This window comes from Penaeus chinensis, chromosome 30 (assembly GCF_019202785.1).
Source record: "Penaeus chinensis breed Huanghai No. 1 chromosome 30, ASM1920278v2, whole genome shotgun sequence".
Taxonomy (NCBI): Eukaryota; Metazoa; Arthropoda; class Malacostraca; order Decapoda; family Penaeidae; genus Penaeus; species Penaeus chinensis.
Window position 1 is genome coordinate 5,339,044 of NC_061848.1, and position 23,771 is coordinate 5,362,814.

A 23,771-nucleotide genomic window follows, 5' to 3' on the forward strand; every position below is an offset into this window, starting at 1 on the left:
TTTTACATGTTTTCCCTCTTCAAAGTAAATAGTAATAACATTTAATTTGAATAAACCAAGTTCATAAAAAATGTAAATTACTAGCAATGATAGATAAGTAAAGCATATTCCCATCAGTAAGCTGTAAAATATAATATCTAAATTGCATGAAGCTATTGCTATAACATCCTTATACCAGTCTATCTATTTCTTCGAAATTGTCACCAATCAGTTACGGCTTGAGATAAACCATAGCTAAGAAAATAAAACAACCAAAAAAACAGTCAGTTTGCAAAAGGTGATAGAACTCTTACTGTCACTGTGAACTTCTATCCCAATGAAATGTAACTTATTCCAATTATCATTTGTTTTTCCTTTGTTTTATTGGTCGATAAACTGATATTCCTATTACAAAAAATATATTTACTTTTAACTTCACTTTTTCATTTTTTCTTTGTTGTTGTTAGAAAAAAGTTTTTACTTGTTAAGAACCTAACACACTAATTCTGTTGGTAGGAGGGCTTCATACAACAGCAAACCTCAATACAGTAACAGATTAGATTTTTTAATGTTGACTTCAGCTGCATATTATGAAATCAATTTTAACATAACCTAAGTACATCAGAATACATTACAGGATATGATACAGAACACATTACAGGCCCTAAGTACAGTTTGGATTAATTAATGTTACTTAAGAGGTTTTATGGAAGTTTGACTTTGATTTAATACATTATCTCTCACAACCATGCCCTGTTGGTATTGTGATCAAACTTTTTATTTTTAATTGTTTCTCATATAAGGAACTTGTTTAAGAAATGACTCATCACAAAACAATATCTCTGAAGCATATGGAATGAACATGCACTTGAAAAAAATATATTAATGATGTCTGTCATCCACAAACCTATTTCTCATACATTCAAATGAATGCTAATTACAATGAAAATAATGAAAAAGTCACCTAAAAAAATAATAATTAAAACTAATCAACTGACGTAGTACAAGTATTATTTTCTCCAAGAAACTGAAATCACTTTCATGAAAAACAAATTTCCATTAAAGCAAAAGTAGGAGTTAGTAAAATATTCTACATGTTACAGTAATACACAGAATATCTACTAAACTTACAGAAGTTCTTGGAAAATTTACTCTGCATTCTACACAAGGAAAAAGAGAACAATACATATCAAACATTTGATCGATCGGAGATATTGCAAAAAAATGCTTAATCAACTCTTCCTGTCATAGGTATGGCACACACTTTCACTTACTGTTTCATTCTCATCCATTCATGAAAAATGTGTTTAATAAGAAAATATTAAAGCTAAAAATATATATGATCCATTTGGGCAATAACTCTTTCTTTGCGATAAACAACTCCACATCACAATTCGTCATGATTCTTACTATTCTTTGGTAAATATCTTGGAATATTTGACAATATAGTTTGTTTGTTCAGGTTAGGAAAGTTTATTCCATTAACATTTTGGCGGCCTCCATTCGGTGACCCAACATAGAGCTTTACTGTAGGGTATGCATTCACACCTGCACCACTGCAAACCCATCGGTACCTCTCACAGTCAATTTTCCCCGCTTTCACTGTCCCTTGTAAGGCCTGGAAATTAAATATAGTACAATTATACTCTCAACATGAACTGCAATGTATAGCATTTATTGCAATGTTTCTACCAAAATATGTATCTCATGATTTGTAATTCTGAACCTTAAGAAATCAGTATAAATAATTCAATACAAATACACTAAGTAGACTATATAGACTATGTAGACAATACATTGATCTCTAGTTACCCTTGCAATATCTTCAAAATCAGGAGCAAACACATGGCAGTGCCCACACCAAGGGGCATAGAAGTCAACAAGCCAAGGTTCCCTATTATTAAGTATTTGCTCATATGACCTGTCATTCAGGACTGTGACCACAGATGACATCCTTGAATACACCCACTGTCTAAAGGAATCTGCATCTCTGGACCAACCATTATATTTCCTGTATGGTGAATATATAATTATTAAACATCTCAAAATTTCAGAAGGTCCTATATTATTTTGTTAAGATTAAAAGAAAAATTTCAAATAAAGTTTCCTTACCAACTGACAAAGCTGAACATACAAATCTAAAGTAATTATGCATATGAATAAATAACATTAAAGCTTTCAAGTAAATGGAGTTATCTGCTCTCCAATATCCTACTTACTCAGCTCTCCTTGTTCCCACACTTTCAGACGGGTACAGCACAATTGAGGGATAGCTTGTTATACCCTGTCGAGAGCAAGACGATCGAAAGTTGGCACAGTCAATGGTGGCAATATGCACATTAGGCACATCAGCCATTATACGTGCAAAACGCCGATATTCAGGCGCCATTTCTTTGCAGTGTCCACACCAGTGGGCAAAGTAGTCAACAACCCATAGCTCGCCTTGAGGTTTGTTCTCAATCAGGTTGTCAAACTTGTCTTCGTCTAGTGATATAACTATTAGGAGGAAATAACAGTGATATCAGGCATAATCCAGTTCATGTCTTAGCTCTTCTTCTACTAAACAAACAACAAAACAAAAAACACACCTATTTTTTTCGAGGAGAACAAAGAACAACATTAAAAGAATGACCATTGTATTTTAAGAACAAAGTTTTTTAATAACATGTGCAAGTAGAATAAAAATATGACATACTATTCTACACTTGTTCTAGGTCTTGGATATCCTAAATAACAAAATACATTTTATGACTGTCAGTATCATTATCATCACTTTGTCTACCTATATATTCTGAGAATCTTGTTCTAAATGACATGATATACCTTTAAAAAGGTTAAGTAGAAAACATAACAGCATATAATTCAAGTTACCTGCTGGGTTAAGTGTGTCCTTAACAAATTCTACAATTTGATCTGCAGTGTGGTATCCACTGTACTCATGAGGAACACTCTGATTGTACAAAATTGTAGTCGGATACTGATGAATATTGAACCTTGTGCACAAACTTTGGTGTGTAGTGCAATCAATGCTACCTGAAATGTTGGAGAAAAGAAGAGTAAAATTAAAGATAGTACAACTAAAAGCAACAAGGAAACAAAAATCAATACCATAAATATTATTCTCCATAACCAACTTCAAAAACAATAAACATTAACAAAACGCTTACCAAACTTTACTGGGGTCTCCACCAGCCGGCTAGCTTTACGAAACTCTGGCAGTAGCTTCATACACGGTGGGCACCAAGGAGCATAGAAATCCACAAACCATGTAGAGCCATCTGTCAGGACCTTAGGAAACTCCTCTGGAGTCAGGATCTGGAATCGTGTGGCAGCTGCTCCCTCTCGAGCAAACACTGCAATGTCATGGGCCAGCAGACGCCCCTGTTTGGATGAGCATGGGAGTGAAAGGGAGATTTCTACACTTGTTTACATGTTAAAAGAGTGAAATATTGTGTACTAGAGAACAATTAAATGAGAGTCAGAATGAATAAACAAACAAACAAACATTAATGATGACATATTCACACCTCAGAACCACAAACATTCAAGCTTGTCTGTCCTCTCCTTGAACAGATAACAAAGCAAAAAGCCTTGCAGTCAAAAATCCAAAACTCACATGATGTAACTCATATCCTCCGCTAGGCTTGAAAATCATAAAAGTTGGCGTTTTAGCAATGTATAGATCATCACAGAGCTTTTTTAGTAGAGAGCAATCCACCTGGCCCATCTTCAGCGATGGAAGCAAGCCGGGTAATTTACGGATCTGAAATGGAAAAAGGGAATGCAGTTTTCCATAATGAGAGGAAAAATGGGAAATAAGGAAGAAAACCTCATGATGAGGAGTCTTGTTTGACATTTCTGCCATATCTATGTTGTTTGCATTGTTTTCTATATTGCAGGTGCATTATGTGCAGGAAAGACCTCAGAGTACATTCAAGATATATTCATTTCTAGACATCTGTGTAAAAATTATCTTTATCAGGAACTTATCAAGTCCAAGAAAATTTCAGTATTAACCATTTTCATTGTATATAATCACCGTTTCTTTCTATGATGTATAAAGTAAGATTTAGACTGAAGCTTAAAAGTAATTTGTCTATTCCTTACACATCACATCTTAACTCTTATTATTTATTCTCTCTTTCTCTCTGTCTTTCTTCTTAGTACATTTCACAAACATCCTTTACTCTCACCTCAAATGTATCATCATCACTGTCACTGCTAAAGTGCATCAACCAGGCCACTGTTTCCTCTCGCATTTCTAGGTTGCGACGAATGTTCTGCAATACAAATTCACAGAATAACACAGGGACTCAAAACAAGAGGAACTTTTCACGTAAAATAAAATATCTATATACACATTTTTAAAGCAGATTAAATGGATACATGTATGAATACAATGGAAATAGATGTGCATTGATTAAGTGTTTCTTATTATACTCCTTAAATCATTCTGTACTGACGAGCACACTTCTCCTCAATTCAATTGCATTACTCTTTCCTCTTGAAGAAGTTTTCTTAACCCAATGGCGCCTGGTATAGCAAATTAAAAAAAACTCTACGCTCTGGCGAACGGCGGCAGCGCGCCGACTCCGAGCGCGTGATATCGGTCCATCAAGCCGAATCATTGCCTCGGGGCGTTTTGGCGCGGCCGCCGCTGCGGACAGCCGCACGCCGCACATCGTGCGTATTGTTATGACGGCGATAGCCATGACCCGTCGCCATTGGGTTAATCAGTCTATGTAAGATATGAATTTTCTTATAAGCGTATAACAGAAATGTCTAATACAAAATAACTTTTCACAAAAACAATTTCCCCATTAACATAATATTACTTATCTTAGTCTACGTAAGTTCACACAATTTACTCTTTTCCAAACTCGAAAACTAATATTTTACTTAGTTTTAAATTTTAGTCCAATAATTTACTATAATTTTACTGTCTATTTGATAACCAGCAACACTAACCTTAAATGTCTCCTCATCCAACTTCTTCATTTCAGGCAGCAGGGCTAAAACTTCCTTCGCAATTTCTTGCACATTCAGACTGGGGATTACTGTGCCTTGGCCCTTCCTGATCTGGTCAACTTCAAAGAACTTCAGCCCCGACTTCATGCCCAGGGAGGAGCACAGGCTCTTCTGCTGAAAACACTCTACACGCCCGAAGTTGACAATTCCATCCTTTGAGAGAGAGAAGCAAATAATAGTTTGATCCTGTTTTTTTTATATATATATATATACTAGGAAATATTGCCAAATATTTGGTAAAATATACACATGTTCTAACAAAGGTGTCAATCATAATCAATGCAAATACCTACTTACACACACATATACAAGCAAATCTACACACAAACTTGCACTTACAAATATAGCACTCAGTTTCTTCTGAGTAATCCACAAGTCATCAACTTCATCTGTGTCTTCATAAAATATCACAAGCCATGGCCTGCTCTTGTAATCTTCATATTCTAAAATGGACTCCAGGTTTGATTTCTGCAGAGTGATTACAGATGATTGCACTTGTTTTAGCATGAAGTCAATTAGGCTCTCCTTGCTCTTCTCTTGCCTATAGAAGATTCTCTGAAAATAAAACATTATAATGATTAGTTTTGTAAATTCAGTTTTAAATCAAATAAAAGAATCATAATTTCTATAACTGCGTCCCTACCCTCAAAATTTTCAACTTGCCAATTTATTTTCTTAAATCGACATTGCAGCACAATCAATAAACGTTAATTTATTTCTATCACATTCAGAATAGACCTGCAACCAATATTTTACAGATATCTATTGCTCTTAGCATCAAAAACAACAAACATACATATCAGCTTTTCATACCGATCTCCTGTGCCTTACCCCAGGATAGGAGACGAGTGTTGGGTATGATCGAATACCCTGAGAGGAACAAAGGTGGTATTCATCATCACAGTTCACGGCACCAATCCGCACTACACCCTCCAGGTCCCGAGCAACTTCACGCCACACTGGAGCCAGGGTGTGGCAGTGAGAGCACATCGGGTGGTAAAAATTGATAAACCATATGTCTTCCGATCCAGTGACACTTTGCTCTGTTGACGAAAAATGGGATTTATTTATGAAAAAATAAGTTACTGATATTATACTTAGATACTATGACAAGTTATTCCAAATTGATGGCTGTGATGGCTCAATCAAAAAAAAAAAAAAAAAAAAAAATCAATTTTAGAAAAAATTACATATAAATACCATTCACATATGGCAAGGAATAACATACCAAAGTCTGCTTTGTTGAGAGTAACAACTTCTGGGTCATCATCATATATGCCGAAATTGTCATGATAATAGCTCCAAGAATGATACTGATTCCCAGATGACCTGAAAATAACAGTCATATTACCATTAACATTCATGCTTTCCCTGATGTTCTTATTCATACTAGGTTTTACTTCATGGTATGAAACAGAAAGTAGAATCAGTTTTTGGACTACGATATAATAGGTCTCTTGGCTTTATTCATCATACACATCTGCCACCAGCTCATTCAGAAATATAGGCAACCTTTTACTATGACCAAAAAGGCACTAGGTACTAAACAATTGTAAGGGTCATCCAGAAATGCAGGAGAGATCTATTATCTAGTGGTATGAACCACCTCAAAAACAATAAGCAGCTCAACATCACTAAACAAATTTACCTAGCTTCTGAATGTGGAGGCAGTAGATGTATATAATAAGGGAATCCAAAAACTTGTCACATACTTGTAATATGGGCCTGTGATTCCCAGGTGGCTATCTAGAAAAATAGTTTCCCATGCATGCTTATCAAAAATCCTTCAAAAATCTATGAGGCCTATCTATTCATTAGAAAATCTGCATTACCTTCTAAACAGCCCTTATTCTAGCCTCTAATAAATTTCACACACAAAAAATCAAGTATGCTTAATTTTTCTACTAACTTTGAAAAGGAAAACTCAACAAACCTATTTTCATCCAGTCCTTCCTCTCCATACATGTCGTACTTCTTCCTGAGGTCTTCATCCTTCAGTACTTCATAAGCACGATTTAGCCGCACAAATTTTTCATGGGCATCGGGGTCATCCTGGAAAAAAACAGAAAGTTCTCATAATTCTGTTCACACACATTGCTCTTTTAATGTACACTTATGTGCAATTAATAAAAAAGTAACCATAAAAAAATATATATTATTGGACTTCAAACCCAAATCCAAGAATAATATATATATTTTTTTAAGGTTTTAACCAAAAAACCTTAAAGCATGACTGAAAGCCCCTATGAGATTTCTTCATTTGATTATTGTTTTCATTAATCCAGAGGAGAATTTTAATACATCAAGATGTAAAAATATTTTCTAGAATATCTTAAGACTTATAGGCAACCAAACAAAAATATGTAAAAAAAATATATATATAAATATACTATCAAAATTTTACACAAAAAAAAAGTAAATATTAAAGACACCCACAATCTCACCAGTGGCCTCAGATTTACTGGCAAATAAAAAACCGAAATGAAGTAGAGTATATCAGAGGTATTTGTTAATACTGTAAATTATAATTTACTTTGAACTGTATAATTTTCTTTTCTAGTTCATTAGTGTGAAGTCTTTTTACAACAAATCCTTGTCAAAAAAAAAATAAAAATCTTGCTTATGCACAGATAATCTAACTGAGACATATTTTTCTTAGTTTACTGATGATCCAAATTATTTTTTAACCCATTTACACCAGGATGGCCTATCTCATTATGGATGACGTCTGCATCATGCACAGTCAAAGCCTGTTCTAATTTGTACACACAAAACAGATCTGTATTTTTTTGGCTGTGGCTGCATTCTTTGGGGAAAAATAGTCCCTCAAAAGTCCCTCTTTTTAGCCCCACTACATAAAAAAAAAAAAATTATGCCACAGCCCAGATCATAGGTATGGGGGTAATTTTGTTTTCTGTGCTTCTAATTTTAGCTTGAGCAGCTGACTCAGCAAGCACCCTGACATGTGGTATAGCACTGGGGGCTCCCAGCATGACTGGGTTACACAGTAATATTCAGATGCCATTGGGTAAACTATCACCAGCTAGATACCATAGACCATTTATTGATTTAGCTGGGTGCTTCCAAATATGGATCAAAATCTGGCCATTAGGCTTACTGGACAAATTCACTTGCTACTCAACCTATATTCCATGAAAAAGAAATGGTTGTATTTATGTTCTACAAAAAGCCTGGTTAGAATTCAAACAATGTACAAGACAGTTCTTGTAAAATGTTTAGACTAAATAAACTGTCAATTTCAATTTCACCTAAAAGTATTCTCTAAACATATACCCATCTACCTCTCTCACAAACCAACTGGTGTTTGTTGGTGAGAGGTAACCCATAAGGGAAAAAAGCTTTACAATGGACAGAACATTGGAATCTTTCATATTAAATTATAAAAAATAACATGTATAAGCTTACAATAAAATTTACTGATATAGCTCTTTTCCTTAACAGATCACAGGTTATAGTTCCAGTTTCCCACAGCTATGTATTACATCTATAATACTAGTCTTTGGCAAGTTGATAATAAGAAAGTTGTGCAACATGTAATACTTTGGTATACATTTACAGGAAAATATAATGCCACTCTAATAATCAAAGAGAAAACTACACTTGTTAATACATTAAATAATCTTTGTAGGCAACACATAATATCAGAAATGAAGAAAATTGGTCTCAAAAAATGCCAAACAGATGGGAGTCTGGGGACATGGCTGGAGTAATTCAGACTTAATCTCAGAGGGGTAAGGTCACTTCATAAGCATTAACAATACTTACCATTATATCATTTGCGATGGAAAAAACAAGAGATTTGCACAAATCACAACATTGATAATTAAAAGAAGGAATAAGAAGTGCAAGATTGGATGACTGTGTGAAACTAAAAAGGTAACAATCACAGAAGTTTCAAGTCAAGTTTGACAGAATAAAACCATTATCATTAAAGGAAAACATCTGATTTCCCAAAACATTGTGGGTTCATCATCGACATTTACTCATTTAACCAAAACAGGACATAAATAACCCCGAGCACAGAACATCACAACGTAACACCAAACATTAAAGCTTACCGTGTTCTTGTCAGGGTGCAAGGTGAGGGCCTTCTTCTTAAAGCCTTTGCGAATCTCCCTCTCGTTTGCATTCCTGGCCACTCCAAGCATCTCGTAGAAATCGTCCGCCAACGCAAGCGAAGAGAAGTGGCAGAGGAGGAAAAGGCAGACTAGGAGCTTTGTCATTTTCTGTTGGAAAGTAGAAATGGCATGAATGAAGATGTGTCAATTTATGGACTAAAATAATGTAAGTGACTAACCGATAAAGAGAAATGTGCAATTAAAATATGAGAAAATGTATAATATGATTTAAAAAAGGGCTAATTGCCATAAAATATTTCATGACACAAATTTGAAACGACAATCGAGTGTTGATACTATACAGTCTTACTTAATTACTTTACATCTAATTTCTATCCGGAGTGAGCATTTATTGCCAAAACCCGACGTTTCACAAATTAGTGTATTTGTGAAGAAAAACAAAGAAAATCACATCACAAATAATAACTCTTAAACAGACCTGACACTTCAACATGTTATTAATTCATAACTAAATTAACCTCCAACAAATTACAAAGACACAAACTTTTCCACGTTAATAAACCATACGTACGGTGAATGAGAGGCTGTAATTATGTAAATAAATATTAAAATTAGGTGAAAGAAGACACCTATCGGTAACACGTCCCTTAGGTTTACATCACACCACATCCGACACTGATCCGGCGAGTCGTGATTTTGGTTCTGACTTTGAGAGATTTTGTTGAAGGTGTAGATTTTCGAGTGGTTAGTACTTTTTTTGTAATGTGTGTTGGTGTTTTTAGTGTAGTTATTATTATTAGTATTCTCATTCTTTGTAAGATGATCCTTTTTGCTTTTAAGTACTTGACAGGTGCATATATGAGCTTTATTGAAGATGTACAAACATATTATTAAAAAATCAAACGTAAGAACTTACAAAAACATGTAAAATGATAAAATACGCTATAATAATAACACTAAGTAATAAACACAACTTATCAAAATAATGACGTTTGCGGCAAAGCCTCCTAGAGTCGACACAAAGTAAGGGAAATGTGTCTCATCGACGAATAAGAAAAGGACACGCTGAACATCAGTGTAAAAGTATACAAGGGGGCGGGGGGGGGGGGGGGTCAATGATCTCAAGGTATTAGTGTATGCGCTTATGTGTATATATTTATGTACGTACCTATGTGTGTATGTGTGAAGTTATGTAGGTATATTATAGTATAATGTATATATATGTCTGTCTGTATGTATGTATGTATGAAGTTATGTAGATATATTAAAGTATAATGTATATGTCTGTATGTCTGTTTGAAGTAATGTAGGTATGCATGTATGAAAGTATGTGTATATATGGGAGTAAAGAATGAAGGATGGGTGTAAGTAATGTAAGTAAGTATGCATGTATGTATGAAAATAGTCTGATAACGACTGTCACACCTGTATGATCATGTTTAGGTATGCTGTAGATTTATACAGTAAGTTGAATATAAATGTCCACACAAGTGTTACAGTAATGAATATGTCCTACGAATACTGTCCCTATTTACCGCTTATGCAAATTTGGATAAATATGTGAGACGTGAGCGTTTGGTGTGTGTATGTAAATATATATATATATATATATATATATATATATATAAATATATATATATATATTTATATATATATATGTGTGTGTGTGTGTGTGTGTGTGTGTGTGTGTGTGTGTGTGTGTGTGTGTGTGTGTGTGTGTGTGTGTGTGTGTGTGTGTATGTATGTATGTATGTATGTATGTATGTATGTATGTATATATATATATATATATATATATATATATGTATATATATATATATTATCAGCCTGAGTCAATCCACTGCAGAACGTAGGCTTCTCCCAATATTTTCCAATTTTGCCTGTCTGCGTTTTTTGTTTCGAGTCTCGGCTCCCAAATATCGTTATTTCGTCACGTCATCTTGTCATTGGTCTGCCCCTTGGTCGTGTTATGTTATCTCTTACCCAGTCTGTTACTTTCTTTGTCCATCTGTTGTCCTGTCTCCGACATATATGACCTGCCTATTGCCATTTTTGTCTGTTCCCTGATCCACGTCGCCCTCATCCGATCTCTTAGGCTAATTCCCTGCATCAACCTCTCCATCCCTCTCTGGGCACTTGTTAGTTTCCTTTCCATTAATTTGGTTGTAGTCCATGCTTCTGATCCATAGGTCATAACTGGGAGGACGCATTGATTAAAGACTTTTCTTTCTAAACCTAATGGCAAGGAGCCTCTTAGTATGCCGTGTCTGCCTAAGGCGCTCCAGCCTAGACTGATGCGTCGCTTAGTTTCCTCTTCGCTAGATGTGTTTGTCTGTACGAGTTGCCCTAGGTATATATACTTGTCCACTACCTCTAGTGGACAAGTTGCATTTTTCCAAAATAAGTGTTACATATATATATATATATATATATATATATATATATATATATATATATAAGCGACTATAAAAACATATGTCATGCACAATAGATAGATGGATAAATAGAATAGATAGATGGACGGATAGACAGAGAGATATAGATAAACGTAAATACCATACATATCCCATTGTATATATGTAAATAGTTTAATAATGACTATCACACCTGTATAATCATGTCTAGGTATACTGTATATTTACGCGATAAGTTGAATATAAATGTACACAAAAGTGTTACAGTAATGAATATGTGAAACATGAATGTACCCTGCAAATATATATATATATATGCATATATGCATACACACATATATATATATGTATATCTGCATACACACACACATATATATGTGTATAAAACACACATACATATACGCACGCGCGCGCGCGCGCACACACACACACACACACACACACACACACACACACACACACACACACACACACACACACACACACACACACACACACACACCAATATATATATATATATATATATATAAGCGGCTAAAAAAAAGTTTGTATCAAGTAAGATAGATGGACGGATAGATAGAGAGATATAGACGTAAATACAGGTATACCATATATATCCAATTGTTACCCTTGTATTTTTTTCATATAATTAGACAGTACGATTCTCTCTTTTTCTCTATGTCGCTTTCTTTTTTTGCCTCTGTCGCTCTTTCTTTCTCTTTATGTCTCTTTCTTTCTCTCTTCATGCCTGCTTTTCTTTCTCTCTCCATGCCTGTTTTTCTTTCTCTCTCCATGCCTGCTTTTCTTTCTCTCTCCATGTCTGTTTTTCTTTCTCTCTCCATGTCTGTTTTTCTTTCTCTCTCCATGTCTGTTTTTCTTTCTCTCTCCATGCCAGTTTTATTTTCTCTCTTCATGTCTGTTTTTCTTTCTCTCTCCATATATGTTCTTCTTTCTCTCTCCATGTCTGTTTTTCTGTTTTTCTTTCTCTCTCCATGTCTCTCTCTTTCTCTCTCAGTCTCTCTCTTTCTCTCTCTGAGTTGTTTATCTACCTTACTTACTTAGTTTAGCCTTTCTATTTTTCTCCGCAGCAAAAAAAAAATAAAATAAAATTGCGTATTCCTTTACGTATAATCTTCTCGACAGCAAAAAACCTGCCTATATTTTCCAATAGAAGTTAGCTTTTCCTCCTAACAGGAAAAAATCAAACTAACTTTAACTAATAATACTTTGACTAGTAACAGAGCTAACGGGAGTAAATAACAAAACCATATTTATGAAATCATTGAGAGAGGAAGGACATATCGACTTCAGGTAAATTAATAAAAAACTAAACAATGAGGATATTAATTAAACTAGAGGGTAATGGGCACCTGATGTTGTTTTTTAAATATTGAAGAGGACTTTGGAATCCCATCGTGGAAATGTGTATGATCATTATTATTTATTGAAAAAAAAAATTGTCACATCAACATCTAAGGCTATTAGCAGCGTGTACAAAATATAGTAATAGGGTGGGGCTTGGAGGCGATCCCCCATGTAAGAAAGTTTTTTGGGTTCAGTAAGGTGATGTTTGTGGATTTCTATAATGATCAGTGGTCAAAACAAACAAATGTACCAGACAATAAAGGTCACACAGCACTATGGTAAAGTATTGTGGTGAAAAGGGTAAATAGGAGTTAACGATTTGGATAAGTGGACAGAAGAAGGTGATGAAGTTGAAATGGAAAAGGCAAGAGGAAGAAGAAAAACAGGGATGTCATTTCATCCTTTGCTTGGGGGGCAAAGGATGGGCGAAGTGAGCACAATTAGCTGGGGATATATATATATATATATATATATATATATATATATATATATATTTTTTTTTTTTTTTTTTTTTTTTGGGGGGGGGGGGAGGGGGGCGGTGGATAACACTCAATAGACCATAAAGAAAATCCTATTGGATTAATGGTTAATGGTTAGAATAAATAAATGTGCTAGACATCAAAGGTCATATAGCACCATAGTAAGTACTGTGGCGAAAAGGGTGATAATGAGCAAATGATCAGGATAAGATGTTTTAGATGTCAAAGGTTGTAGAACGCTGTAGGGCAGAATATTATTGAAAGGGATATAGAGGGGGAGCAAATGGAATACAGTGAGGATTTGTAAAAGGATGTGGTTAAAAGTATAGGGCGATCAGGTCAAATTGAGAGTACGTGTCTGAGGAAGGGAGAGAAACACTGTATGGGAAAACTGCAAAAGAGAATTATGAAACAATCAGATGGCAATACAGTAAGAAACGATTGTTGTTGAAGTCGGAGAAGAATCCTGAGAATGAAATAAGGGAACAGGGGATGGCGGTGAAGTACCGGGAAGAACCACACAGGGAACCACAGGACATTTATTTTTGACTTATGGGAGTCACGTAAGCATCTAAGTGGGGGTGGTAAGGATAATGGGGAAGGAAGAGGGATTGGTGATGCACATAGAGAAGAGGAGGATGGGGTGTTATTTGAGTGAGTGGGAGGAAGAGGGGTAGGGGGAACTTGAGGAGGATGAGGATGGAAATCGGCAGATGTTTTAATTGTAGAGTGAATAAAGGGATTAGAGGGTGGATGAGTCATGTTTATGAATTTTTGGATGTCTTCAAGAGTTTCTGGAGGGAAGTTGGATGGGGAGGTCTGAGAACCAAAGGTTTTCTTATGCGGAGGAGAGGAGGGAATAGATGTCCGAGGAGCAGAGGGATAGGTGGGTGTAGGAGAGGATGTGGTAGGAGAAGATGGAGTGGGATGTTTAGGTTGTATGGTGCGACAGATAGAATGAGGAGGGGGATTGATAGGCATTGGGGAAGTGGTAGAGATTGGAATATCTGGATATGTTGGTTAAGGGTAGAGGGAACAGACACTGGAAATTCTTGAGAAGATGGGAGGGGAAGGCGAAGCACAATTTTCGAAAAGGCACAAAGAAAAATATGGTCGGACAGGGCAGGACACTCCACCAATAGAAACTTCATGGGGGAGGTCATGTCTCAAAGTCAAGGCTGGTCCCATGTCCATGTGAACGTAGGGGACATTTTCACAGAGAAACATGCTTACTAAGCCGCGGTAGGATTGCCAGTTCCTTTCCGGCCCGACTTTGACCCCAACATGCTGACGTTAGCATATCAGTACTCATTAACAGCTGAGTCGACTGAGAGGGGCAGCGGCCGGGCGCGAACACAGGACCTTGCGATTGCAAAGCCAGCGCTCTACCACTGAGCTATGCCACCCTCTAGGTCATGTCTACGGAAGTTAATCTTGGCAATATTGGTGTAGGACTTCCGTTGGCCCCTGGGAGGAATAGTGTAGCACTGGACTGCCACTGCATCATAGTCGACAAGGCATGCGAGCAAGTCGTTTTCATAAGCTGACCAGTCCTTGTTGTAGACAGGACAGTCAGTTGGAAAGACAAAAACAGTTCCGGTACAAGTATTAAGGGAGGAGTGAGGTTAGGCAGGAATAGGTTTACCAGGGTAGTTAGTGCACGAGCTTGGGACTCAGAAGGCGTGAACGATCAGAACGACTGCGAAAGGAAACTTTGTCCACTTGTTTTTGGAGACATTGTTGGAAGAGAAGGGTATTGTCAGAGCATGGGGCCGTAGGGGGAATTACAAAGAATTGGTCCCACTTGATTGGGCCAAAAGGGTACTCAAAAGATGTGCAGAGGTGGAAGCAGCAGAAGGACGAGGGCGGGGGGAAGATTGGGTGGTATGGAAAGAGGTAGTAATGTTGGGAGGAGGACAATAAGGATAAAGAGTAGTAATAAGGTGGGTGGGGAAGACTGTGCAGTAAAAGATGGAGTGGAAGATGTTGGGAGAGAAGAAGGGGTGTATTCTGAAGGATGAGTAATGACCTGGGTGGAGAATTCAGAGTAGATAGAGTTGATAACAGGAGGGGGTATTATCAGTCGGAGCCGTGGTCAAAGGAGAGATCAGATTTAGATAGGCTAGTTGATGAAGGGACAAGCCTTAATGCCCCTAATAAGGGTAAAACATCATCATTGGCCATGGTAAGCTTGAAATAAATGGAGAGAGGAAACGGTCTACCCCTCAGGGTCTCCATGAGGGGTAAGGGTTGGACAATTAACCAAGGGAATACCGTGTCCATGGCTCCCGGACACAAAACCAGCCTTTCAACTTTCCAGCACCCCCCCCCCCCCCCCACGACAACAACGAGCAAGGGATTTGGATTAATGATAACTCTATATTGACTAAATGTTATGGTGTATTTTAAATTTCTATGTAATGTTTTTCTGGTATTCACGGATAATATGTATAAATTCTTTCATATGTTGCTGTTGTAGTTCTACTACCACTAGGTGAAGTACAGTTTTATAAAAAGGTTAGTACCGTGGTACTGGTGATGCTGATGTGATCACAACCCATACATAATTAGATGCAAGCATCTGCTCTTGAACCTTTTGGTTGATTAAGAGGTAAATCTAGTATTACTGTATATAAATATATGGTATTAAGATATAGGAAGATCGATGATAACCAGAGGATAAAGCCCCTAGAGTTTTTTTTTTTTTTTCAATAAAGGTGATGTTTGTGGATTTCTAGAATGGTTAATAGCCAAACCAAACAAATGTACCTTACATCAATGCTCATATAGCATTATGGTATGGTATTGTGGCCAAAACGGTAAAAATGAGTTAACGATGAAGGGGATGCAGAAGAGAAGGAAAAGGATAGGGGAAGAAAAGGCCATGCAAAATTAGTGGAGGATCAAGGTAGATTTATTTATTGAAAAATTTCTGCCACGTCAACATCTAAGGTCATTAGCGGCGTATTCAAAACATGGTGATAGCAAAGCCCCCAGGTGAGGAAATCAAAGGTCATATGGTAAATTAGAGTAGAAAAAAGAGGGTTAAGAACGAGTTAATGATTGGGGTAATTTTTAGGTTGAACAGTACTAGAGGTACTAGTGAAAAGTTGAGATAGATTGAGCTTATGGAGTATAGTATAAAGTAATGACTGTTAGAAAGGTAAGGAGTGAAGGGAGTAGAAAACATTATGAAAAAGTACTGTGGCGAAAACGGCAAAAATTAGTTTAGGGATTAGGATACGTGGACAGAACAAGGGGATGAATAAAAGGAAAAAGAGAGAAGAAAAGACCCTGCAAAATTGGCTGAAGACCAAGGCAGGGGTGACCCCCTACATTGGGCCTCAGTCCCCGTCTCCTAAGCCCCCTCCCCCACGTCAACAACGAGCAAGGGATGGGGATGGACCAAGGTAGAGGTGATCACCTATATTGGGCCTCATTGGGACTCAGTCCCTGTCTCCCCCACGGCAGCAACAAGTAAGGGATGCGGTGGGATGTGTATGAATTGTGTTTTGTGCAATGTTATTCAATCAATGTTCGGTTTTCTTTAACGGGACTGCGTAAAGAATGACGAGATGTTAAACCTTAGGCTGCGTTTACACCAAGCGAATCGAATCGATTCAATTCATGAAGAATCAACACGATTCATGAATCGTGTTGATTCGCCACACTAGCGTCATTGTAATCCTTTACACCAGGCGAATCGATTCAATTCAAATCATGGTTAATGGTTAATGGTTAATAGCAAAATAAATGTGCAAGACATCTAAGGTCATATAGCACTATAGTTAATGTTAGTGAAGGATGGTTGGGTTAGTGATTAGTTGTTAAAGCTGGGTTAAGGAATTGGTGAGTGAATGGGTTAGGGTCGGATGAGGTAATGTAAAGGGGTTAGATCAAGTGAAGGATATATATGCGTTTGAGGAAGGAAAACAGGTTGTTAAAGCAGAAAGTGTGAGATTCTGTAAGGATGTCTGATAAGTTGGGATGTCTATGTAGGGAGGATATGGGCATGACAATAGAATATGTGGGACTGAAAGATAATATAGGTGGGGCTGGAGTCAGGGGGAATGGGTTTTGTTGGGATGGGGTAGGAGGATTGGTTGAAGGGAGAATATGAGTAGGAGGAGGATGGATATCGGCAGTCACTTTGAGTGTGGAGGGAGCGGGAGTAGAATTTGAAGATGCGAGTATTAGTTTGGGACTCGATTATGTAGTTCTGGATATCTTCAAGAGATAAAGGTTTTCTTGTGAGGGGGGGGAAGAGGGGGTGGAACGTTTATTCTGTCTGCTGCGGGTAGTGCGGGGAGGGAGAGGGGAAGGGAAGGCTGTAGTAGAGATTGGGGTGTCTGGATTTAGGATGGCAAAATAATTTGATTGGGTAGAGATTGGAGTGTCTGGGTTTAGGATGGCAAAATAATTTGACTGGGGAAGGTAGGAGGTAGAAGAGGGGAAGTTAGATGGAGGGGGGTTGGGTTTAGGAGAGGGTTAATGGTTAATGGTTAAAAGCAAAATAAATGTGCTAGACATCTAAGGTCATGTAGCACTATAGTAAATGGTAGTGAAGGGTGGTTGAGTTAGTGATTAGTTGTCAAAGTTGGGCAAAGGAATTGACGAGTAAATGGGTTAAGGTTGGGTAAGGTAATGTATAGGGGTTAGATCAAGTGAAGGATGTATATGTATTTGAGGAATGAAAACAAGTTGTCAAAGCAGAAAGTGTGAGAAGTTGTGGGAGGGATCACGAAAAATCGGTCCTATTTAGCTGGGCTAAATAGATTATTTAAGAATTTTGTAGAGATGGGGGTAGTAGAAGGACGGGGGCACGTGGAAGAGGGAGTAGTGTTGAGGGAGGTAGTGTTGAGGGAGGTAGTGTTGAGGGAGGTAGTGTTGAGGGAGGTAGTGTTATGGGGAGGTGGGCAATAAGGTTGTAAAGTAGTAATAAGGGGAGATGGGGTGGTTGATGGAGAAGGTTGTGGGAGTAAAGGTGTTGAAGTTGAGCATGTTGGGAGAGTAGAAATGTCTCCTGGGGGTTGGTTGTTGTTTAGGGTTGTTACTGTACTAGCATGCATTGATGATGGGGGAGTTGTTGCAGTGTTCGGAGCCGTGGTCAAAGGAGAGCTTGACTTGGGGCTATTTGATAAAGGGGCAAGCCTCATTGCCCTTAAGAGTGGGATTACGTCTTCATTATTGGCCATGATAAGCCTGGAGTATGTTGGGGAAAAAAAATAGTCCACCCCTCAGGGTCCCCTTGAGGGGTAAGGGCCAGGTATGGCTGGGGAATACCGTGCCCATGGTTCCCTCAGGCCGTTCAGGACTGACAAAGTCAGCCTTTCATCCTTTCAGCACGGCTCTCACACCTTAGGTGGTGGATAGTAGAAGGGATTGGTGAAGAAACTGAAACGAAAAGTATGAGTGGGGAAAAAGACTATGCAAAATTAGTTGAGTCGATGGCCGAGTCCCAAGGTTGAGGAGTTCCCCATCATTGGGTCTCAGTCTTCGTCTCCTAAGCCCCCCACGACAACAACGGGCAAAGGATTGGGGGGGGGGGGGTAGAAAATAAAGGAATTTAAGAGTACTAATTTCACGAAGCGAGGTGTAACTGGCTCACTTCGATGTTATATCTTCAGAAGCTATGACATCCCCTCATTTTCTACTTTTGTTACCATTCGTTCATTTGATGCGCAAATGGAAAAGAAACGCACGCAGCTTCAAGAAAAGGGAAACTGGTCATAAAGCGGCCTTCGTAAAAGTTGACACCTTCAGACAGCACTTTGCGGTGGTATGAGCCATTCGAAATAAACGAATAAAAAAGGAGACGGTGACCAGGCAGGTTGTTGGTTGCCTAGTATCACCAACCACTGGTAATGTTGACCATTTTTCGTGTGTTATTGTCATCACCTGTACTGTAACCATATCTTAACTTTGCCTGCAGTATTTGTTATAATGTTGCAATTTTCACAAGTAGTTTGATTATATAGGCTACACAGGAACAAATTCAAAACCGAGGAAGCACAGAAGACAAGAGAAACCTGGTTTTCTTATGCTTCAGTTGATTGTAAACCTAATTAATTTGATAGTTCACATATACAGTCAAACTACACATTTTATTCGAGCAAATTAACGGACTAACAAAATACCAAAGACGGCACTACCCGTTGATTTCACTCGATCACAGGCTCGTCAGTTGTGCATCAACGGAGCCTCCGGGCTAGTACAGTGGTAACGTGTCGGCCTCTCATCCGAGGGGTCGGCGGTTCGCGCCCCGCTCAGGCGCGAGAAGTTGCAATTGTCGCCTGGAGGTTACTGCTGTGGCTGGGCACCACGGCGGGTAAGGACTAAGACGAGTCAGCACCAGCTGACACACGTTAGCGAGTCGGCATTAGTCGACACAGGCCGGGCTCCCCTCATTGGCATAGCCCGGGCGAAGCTCAGCTTCGCATATCGGACTTATCCTTATGCATCAACGGCATTAAGCGAGTGCTTATCAGGCATATGGGATCTTAGCATTTTCTGTCCTTCCTTAGTTACTCGCATCCTATACCGCGAAACCCAAGGATAGGGAGATCTAAAGATGCAGGGGGGTGCGGAAGGAATGCTTAATGGTTAAAATAAATGCGCAAGAAGTTAAAGGTCATATAGCACTATGATGAAGTATTTTATGTGGAAGAAGAACCGATTCCTAATGAAGGAGTGGCAGTAAAAAGGTTAAGAAGCACTGATTTAGAGGAGACCATTATTTTTATCTGATACTTGAATTTCTCCCAGCTTACACAGCTTTTGTACGATATAGTAGTAGTTAACTACAATTGTGCGACTATTATTAGAACATTCCGGAAAATTTCTGGGGCCGGATACTCAAAACAGCTTACAATGTTGTATCTTACAACGGAGCCGTTACAATGTCGTAAGGCCTCCGAAGGCCATACTCGAAACAAAATTAGCCATGTTATGACGTCACACATTGTAAAGTACCTTGTAGATTACAACTGCTCCGGGGCTCTCGTAAGAGTTTGAAACCGGATATAGTAGGGTTTATTTCCCGATTACTTAGTCGACAGATACCTTAATTGACTGTAACATGCCGTTTTCATATTAAATACCGGGGAATTTCAATTGGAATTTCCATTGGTTGTTACGTCTAATAGGCTAACTGCTAATTGGTCAATCGACTACCAGTCTGCCCTCTCTTGGCAGTCAATGGAATCAACGTACAATGTAAACACGGGCCTTCCAATGTGCTTACTACGTTGTAATTATTTTTTGAGTATCGGTGGTCTACAATGTAGTAAGGAGATCGGAAGGTACGATGTAGTAAAGCGGTTACAACCTCCTCGACCTTGTAACGGACGGGTAGTTTTGAGTATCCCAGCCCTGAACTACAGGTGACGAAAAACTTTCTTGTTGTATGTGGAAGGGATAATTAAAATACCGAAATCTTACTGAATGGTGTATGTAACACATGGCACTAATCCTAAACTTGCACAACTATAATGAAGAAAAATCACTGACTTCATTAAAATAAAGTTGATAACTTGTTTAAATCTCTTCTCTGTCCAAAGCAAACATTCAATATTGTCACAGCTAGTGAATATAATACCTTTCTTAAAAGCGACTACCAGATGCAAGTTAATCACTGCACCGATAGCCATTTTGCCATTTTTAAACCAAAGGTGACTGACTTCTGGTAAGAATTGCCATTTTTGATAAATCATACACGGCTAACCAATACTCGTAAACCTTGCAAAAGAAATTAAGACAGTAAGAATGAGTAGTTTTGATAACTCCAACTCAGGTTTTCAGCTAAAGGCGCTGCTCACACGCCACAGGCTTGAGGTGGAAGCAGGCGATGTCGTGCCAAGTGATACCGTCGTTGATGTAAAAGCGATTGAGAATACCAAGGCAGTTTTCGTCTCCAAATCTGTTGTCGGGTTGCGCGGTTCCGAATCTGGCGGAGGAGGAATGCGTGAATGAGTGGAGAACAAAATGCTGTTGATAGGAAATGGTGGAGGATAGATAGTGATAGATAGTGACAGTTGAATGGTTGAGAGGCGAGGAGAAACGTGATAAATAATGGTGGAGGAGGGGAGAGGACAGACATGGTAGCAATAAGTGGTGGAGACGAGATGAGAAAGATGAAAATGATAAAGATAATAGTGGGGAAGATGCAAATGATGTAGATATTAGTGTGTTAGACGAAAATGAGAGGATGATAAAAAACAATGCAGAAGAGAGGAGAAATAATGACAGTAGTGACTAACAAAAGTAAAGAATAAGACGTTTAAGTTAATAGCCTGTTCTAATTTTGTTTTGCCAAAATCTATTCCTTTTTATACAATTCAGCAATACGCCTCACGACAAGGAAAAAATAATAATCAGATTAGCATTGACAGAAATCGCCCTTCGCGTGTGCTCGGCCGCCGAGTCAAAAATAAATCCCAGGAAAAAACGCGGGGAAGCTTTGATAACGTCACAGTAGGTGACTGGCCGATACAGCTAATGTATCTGAAGCCGAATAGACTAATATTTTTTCAGATCTGTTTACCGCGAATTTTGTTTCACGAGCGATGGCAGTAGTAGTAGAAACGGCTACGGTGTAGCAGAGCCAGTTTATGGTATAATTCAACTAGTTCGAGGTTCCCAAGCTGGGGGCCATGGGATACTTCCTGGGAGATGTGGAGCAATATGCAAATTATGACCTCGTTAATTCAAAGTCATAATCAAAGTCCTTGGATTTGGTCTCACCTACAGTACCTACAGATAATTACCTCTCGCATATCAATAAATTAGAAAATAAATATAAATCTTTCCATATAGTGTTCTTTTCCTACAACTATTGGCACCACTACATTATTGATAACTAGTAATAATCTGCCAAGGTGACAGACACTGAAAGGGAAGCTAATAACGCTTACATTACAGACAGGAATGAAATAATGAATGGGTACATAAGTGAATGATGGAAAGAAAGAAACGGTTGAATGAATACATGACAAAGTTATTAAATTAATGAACGAAAGATGGAATTATATCTAGGCACAGAAATGGTGAATAAATAAAACAGACAGACCCAAGGAGATGGACTGTTTGTAACGTCATCGTGGCTTCCCGCGCTTTTTCCGAACCTAATTCGTTGCGTCGAAACGATACTTTACGGGCGGATGTCTTTCAAAACTTTTAAATTTCTAATGTTGAATAACTACGTTGGATCAAAAAGACAAAAGGGAAGATACGGAAGAGAAAATGGATGAAACAGAAGAGGAAAAATGCGAATTATAGAATAAAAGAATACACCAAAGAAAGAAACTAAACTATTTCAAGCTCCAATACCAACGGAGAGCGAATAACCGAGAACATTTAACTGAAAATGGTAACAAAAGTATGACACTAATAGCAAACCTAATATTCAAATACCAACACTAATATCAATCCCAATAAATGTATTAAATTTACACCACTATCTCACAATTTTAAAATAACCTAATATTAACAAAACTTCCTAGATTTTAACTCGACTGAAAAGCGTCTCCGATCCTTACCCTCCTGTGCTGCTCCAGTTGAGTCCCTGGAAGGCCCCCGCTCCGGGCCCGTTCCACCGCCAGTCGTTGCCCACCTTCGACCCGCTCGTCCAGATGTATGGCACGTTGTCTAAGAGGAGTAGGAGTGTCATACGTTAATACGTCAGCGTGCATCAGTGTATGCATCGATATACAGGTATCAGCAAGGTCGCCTTAACAGCATTATAGGTCCCCGGACAATGCATAACTTACAAAGTCACAAAATACAGATTAGCACGGGTCCCCAAGGCAACTGCCCAGCTTGCCGATGCTTTTAAGAAGGCCTGGTTATCAGTGTGTAAGTATGTATCGTTACACAAGCATGCATCGGTGTATATACGTGCATCAGTGTGTAATGACATATAAGAGCACTTTAATGTATATGTATGCATCGATATATAGTACATGTGTGAAGTCTATAGTTAATCTATATGCAAGTTTACATCTGTATGAAGTATACAATAATATTACAATACCCAGATAGTAACCTGTGGGAAAGTGAAATACTGCTCTGGCCTTCGGCAGTTCTGTGGTTTACATTATGCATTATTATAACCAAGAACATGTAACCAAGTTAGTTCAAATTATTCCCTCCCGTCACCACTAAAAAAAATGCTGTTAGTATCATTATACCATGGCGCTGCAGTTATAATTAAAGAAACTAACTAACCTGAATCAATAACGCCATTGATGTAGTCACTCTCTTCATTGGTCTCTATGCTGATGGCGTTCCATCTGTCTCCAAGGTTTCTGCAGTAGTTGACAGCATCAGTGTGACTGAATTTTCGGTCACGGTCTCGGCGCCAAGAGAAGTGGTAGTTGCTGCCAGATGTCGTGTCGTGAATCTGCCGG

General features: G+C 38.2%; 2 protein-coding genes across 2 annotated transcripts in view; both read right to left on the minus strand.

Annotated features, from left to right (window-relative positions):
• Positions 1 to 972: 972 nt before the first annotated feature.
• Positions 973 to 9,804, minus strand: LOC125041437 (dnaJ homolog subfamily C member 10-like). The gene is made up of 14 exons (XM_047636393.1): positions 9,679 to 9,804; positions 9,087 to 9,254; positions 6,941 to 7,059; positions 6,236 to 6,336; positions 5,839 to 6,050; positions 5,347 to 5,562; positions 4,948 to 5,160; positions 4,173 to 4,259; positions 3,596 to 3,742; positions 3,147 to 3,360; positions 2,851 to 3,012; positions 2,199 to 2,475; positions 1,792 to 1,990; positions 973 to 1,597 (listed from the first exon to the last, which is right to left on the minus strand). Exons 2-14 carry the CDS (start codon positions 9,249 to 9,251, stop codon positions 1,367 to 1,369), a joined length of 2,343 nt encoding a protein of 780 aa, XP_047492349.1. The 5' UTR covers positions 9,252 to 9,254; positions 9,679 to 9,804; the 3' UTR covers positions 973 to 1,366.
• Positions 9,805 to 20,799: 10,995 nt separating this feature from the next.
• Positions 20,800 to 23,771, minus strand: part of LOC125041489 — a 4,193-nt gene continuing 1,221 nt past the window's right edge. The window contains exons 3-5 of the mRNA XM_047636495.1: positions 23,590 to 23,764; positions 22,902 to 23,010; positions 20,800 to 21,310 (exon numbers count right to left, since the gene is read on the minus strand). Of these exons, the coding sequence (XP_047492451.1) occupies positions 21,166 to 21,310; positions 22,902 to 23,010; positions 23,590 to 23,764 (429 nt within the window). The 3' untranslated portion in view covers positions 20,800 to 21,165. The remainder of the gene's footprint in view (positions 21,311 to 22,901; positions 23,011 to 23,589; positions 23,765 to 23,771) is intronic.

Bases quoted from the DNA above. Each gene is read 5' to 3' on its own strand.
- LOC125041437 (XM_047636393.1), bottom strand. From the start codon at position 9,251: ATGACAAAGCTCCTAGTCTGCCTTTTCCTCCTCTGCCACTTCTCTTCG. The intron at 6,337-6,940 runs GTTTGTTGAGTT...TGTTATTTTCAG, and splicing joins GAAGGACTGGATGAAAATAG to GTCATCTGGGAATCAGTATC. The intron at 3,743-4,172 runs GTGAGAGTAAAG...TTTCCATTTCAG, and splicing joins GTGATGATGATACATTTGAG to ATCCGTAAATTACCCGGCTT.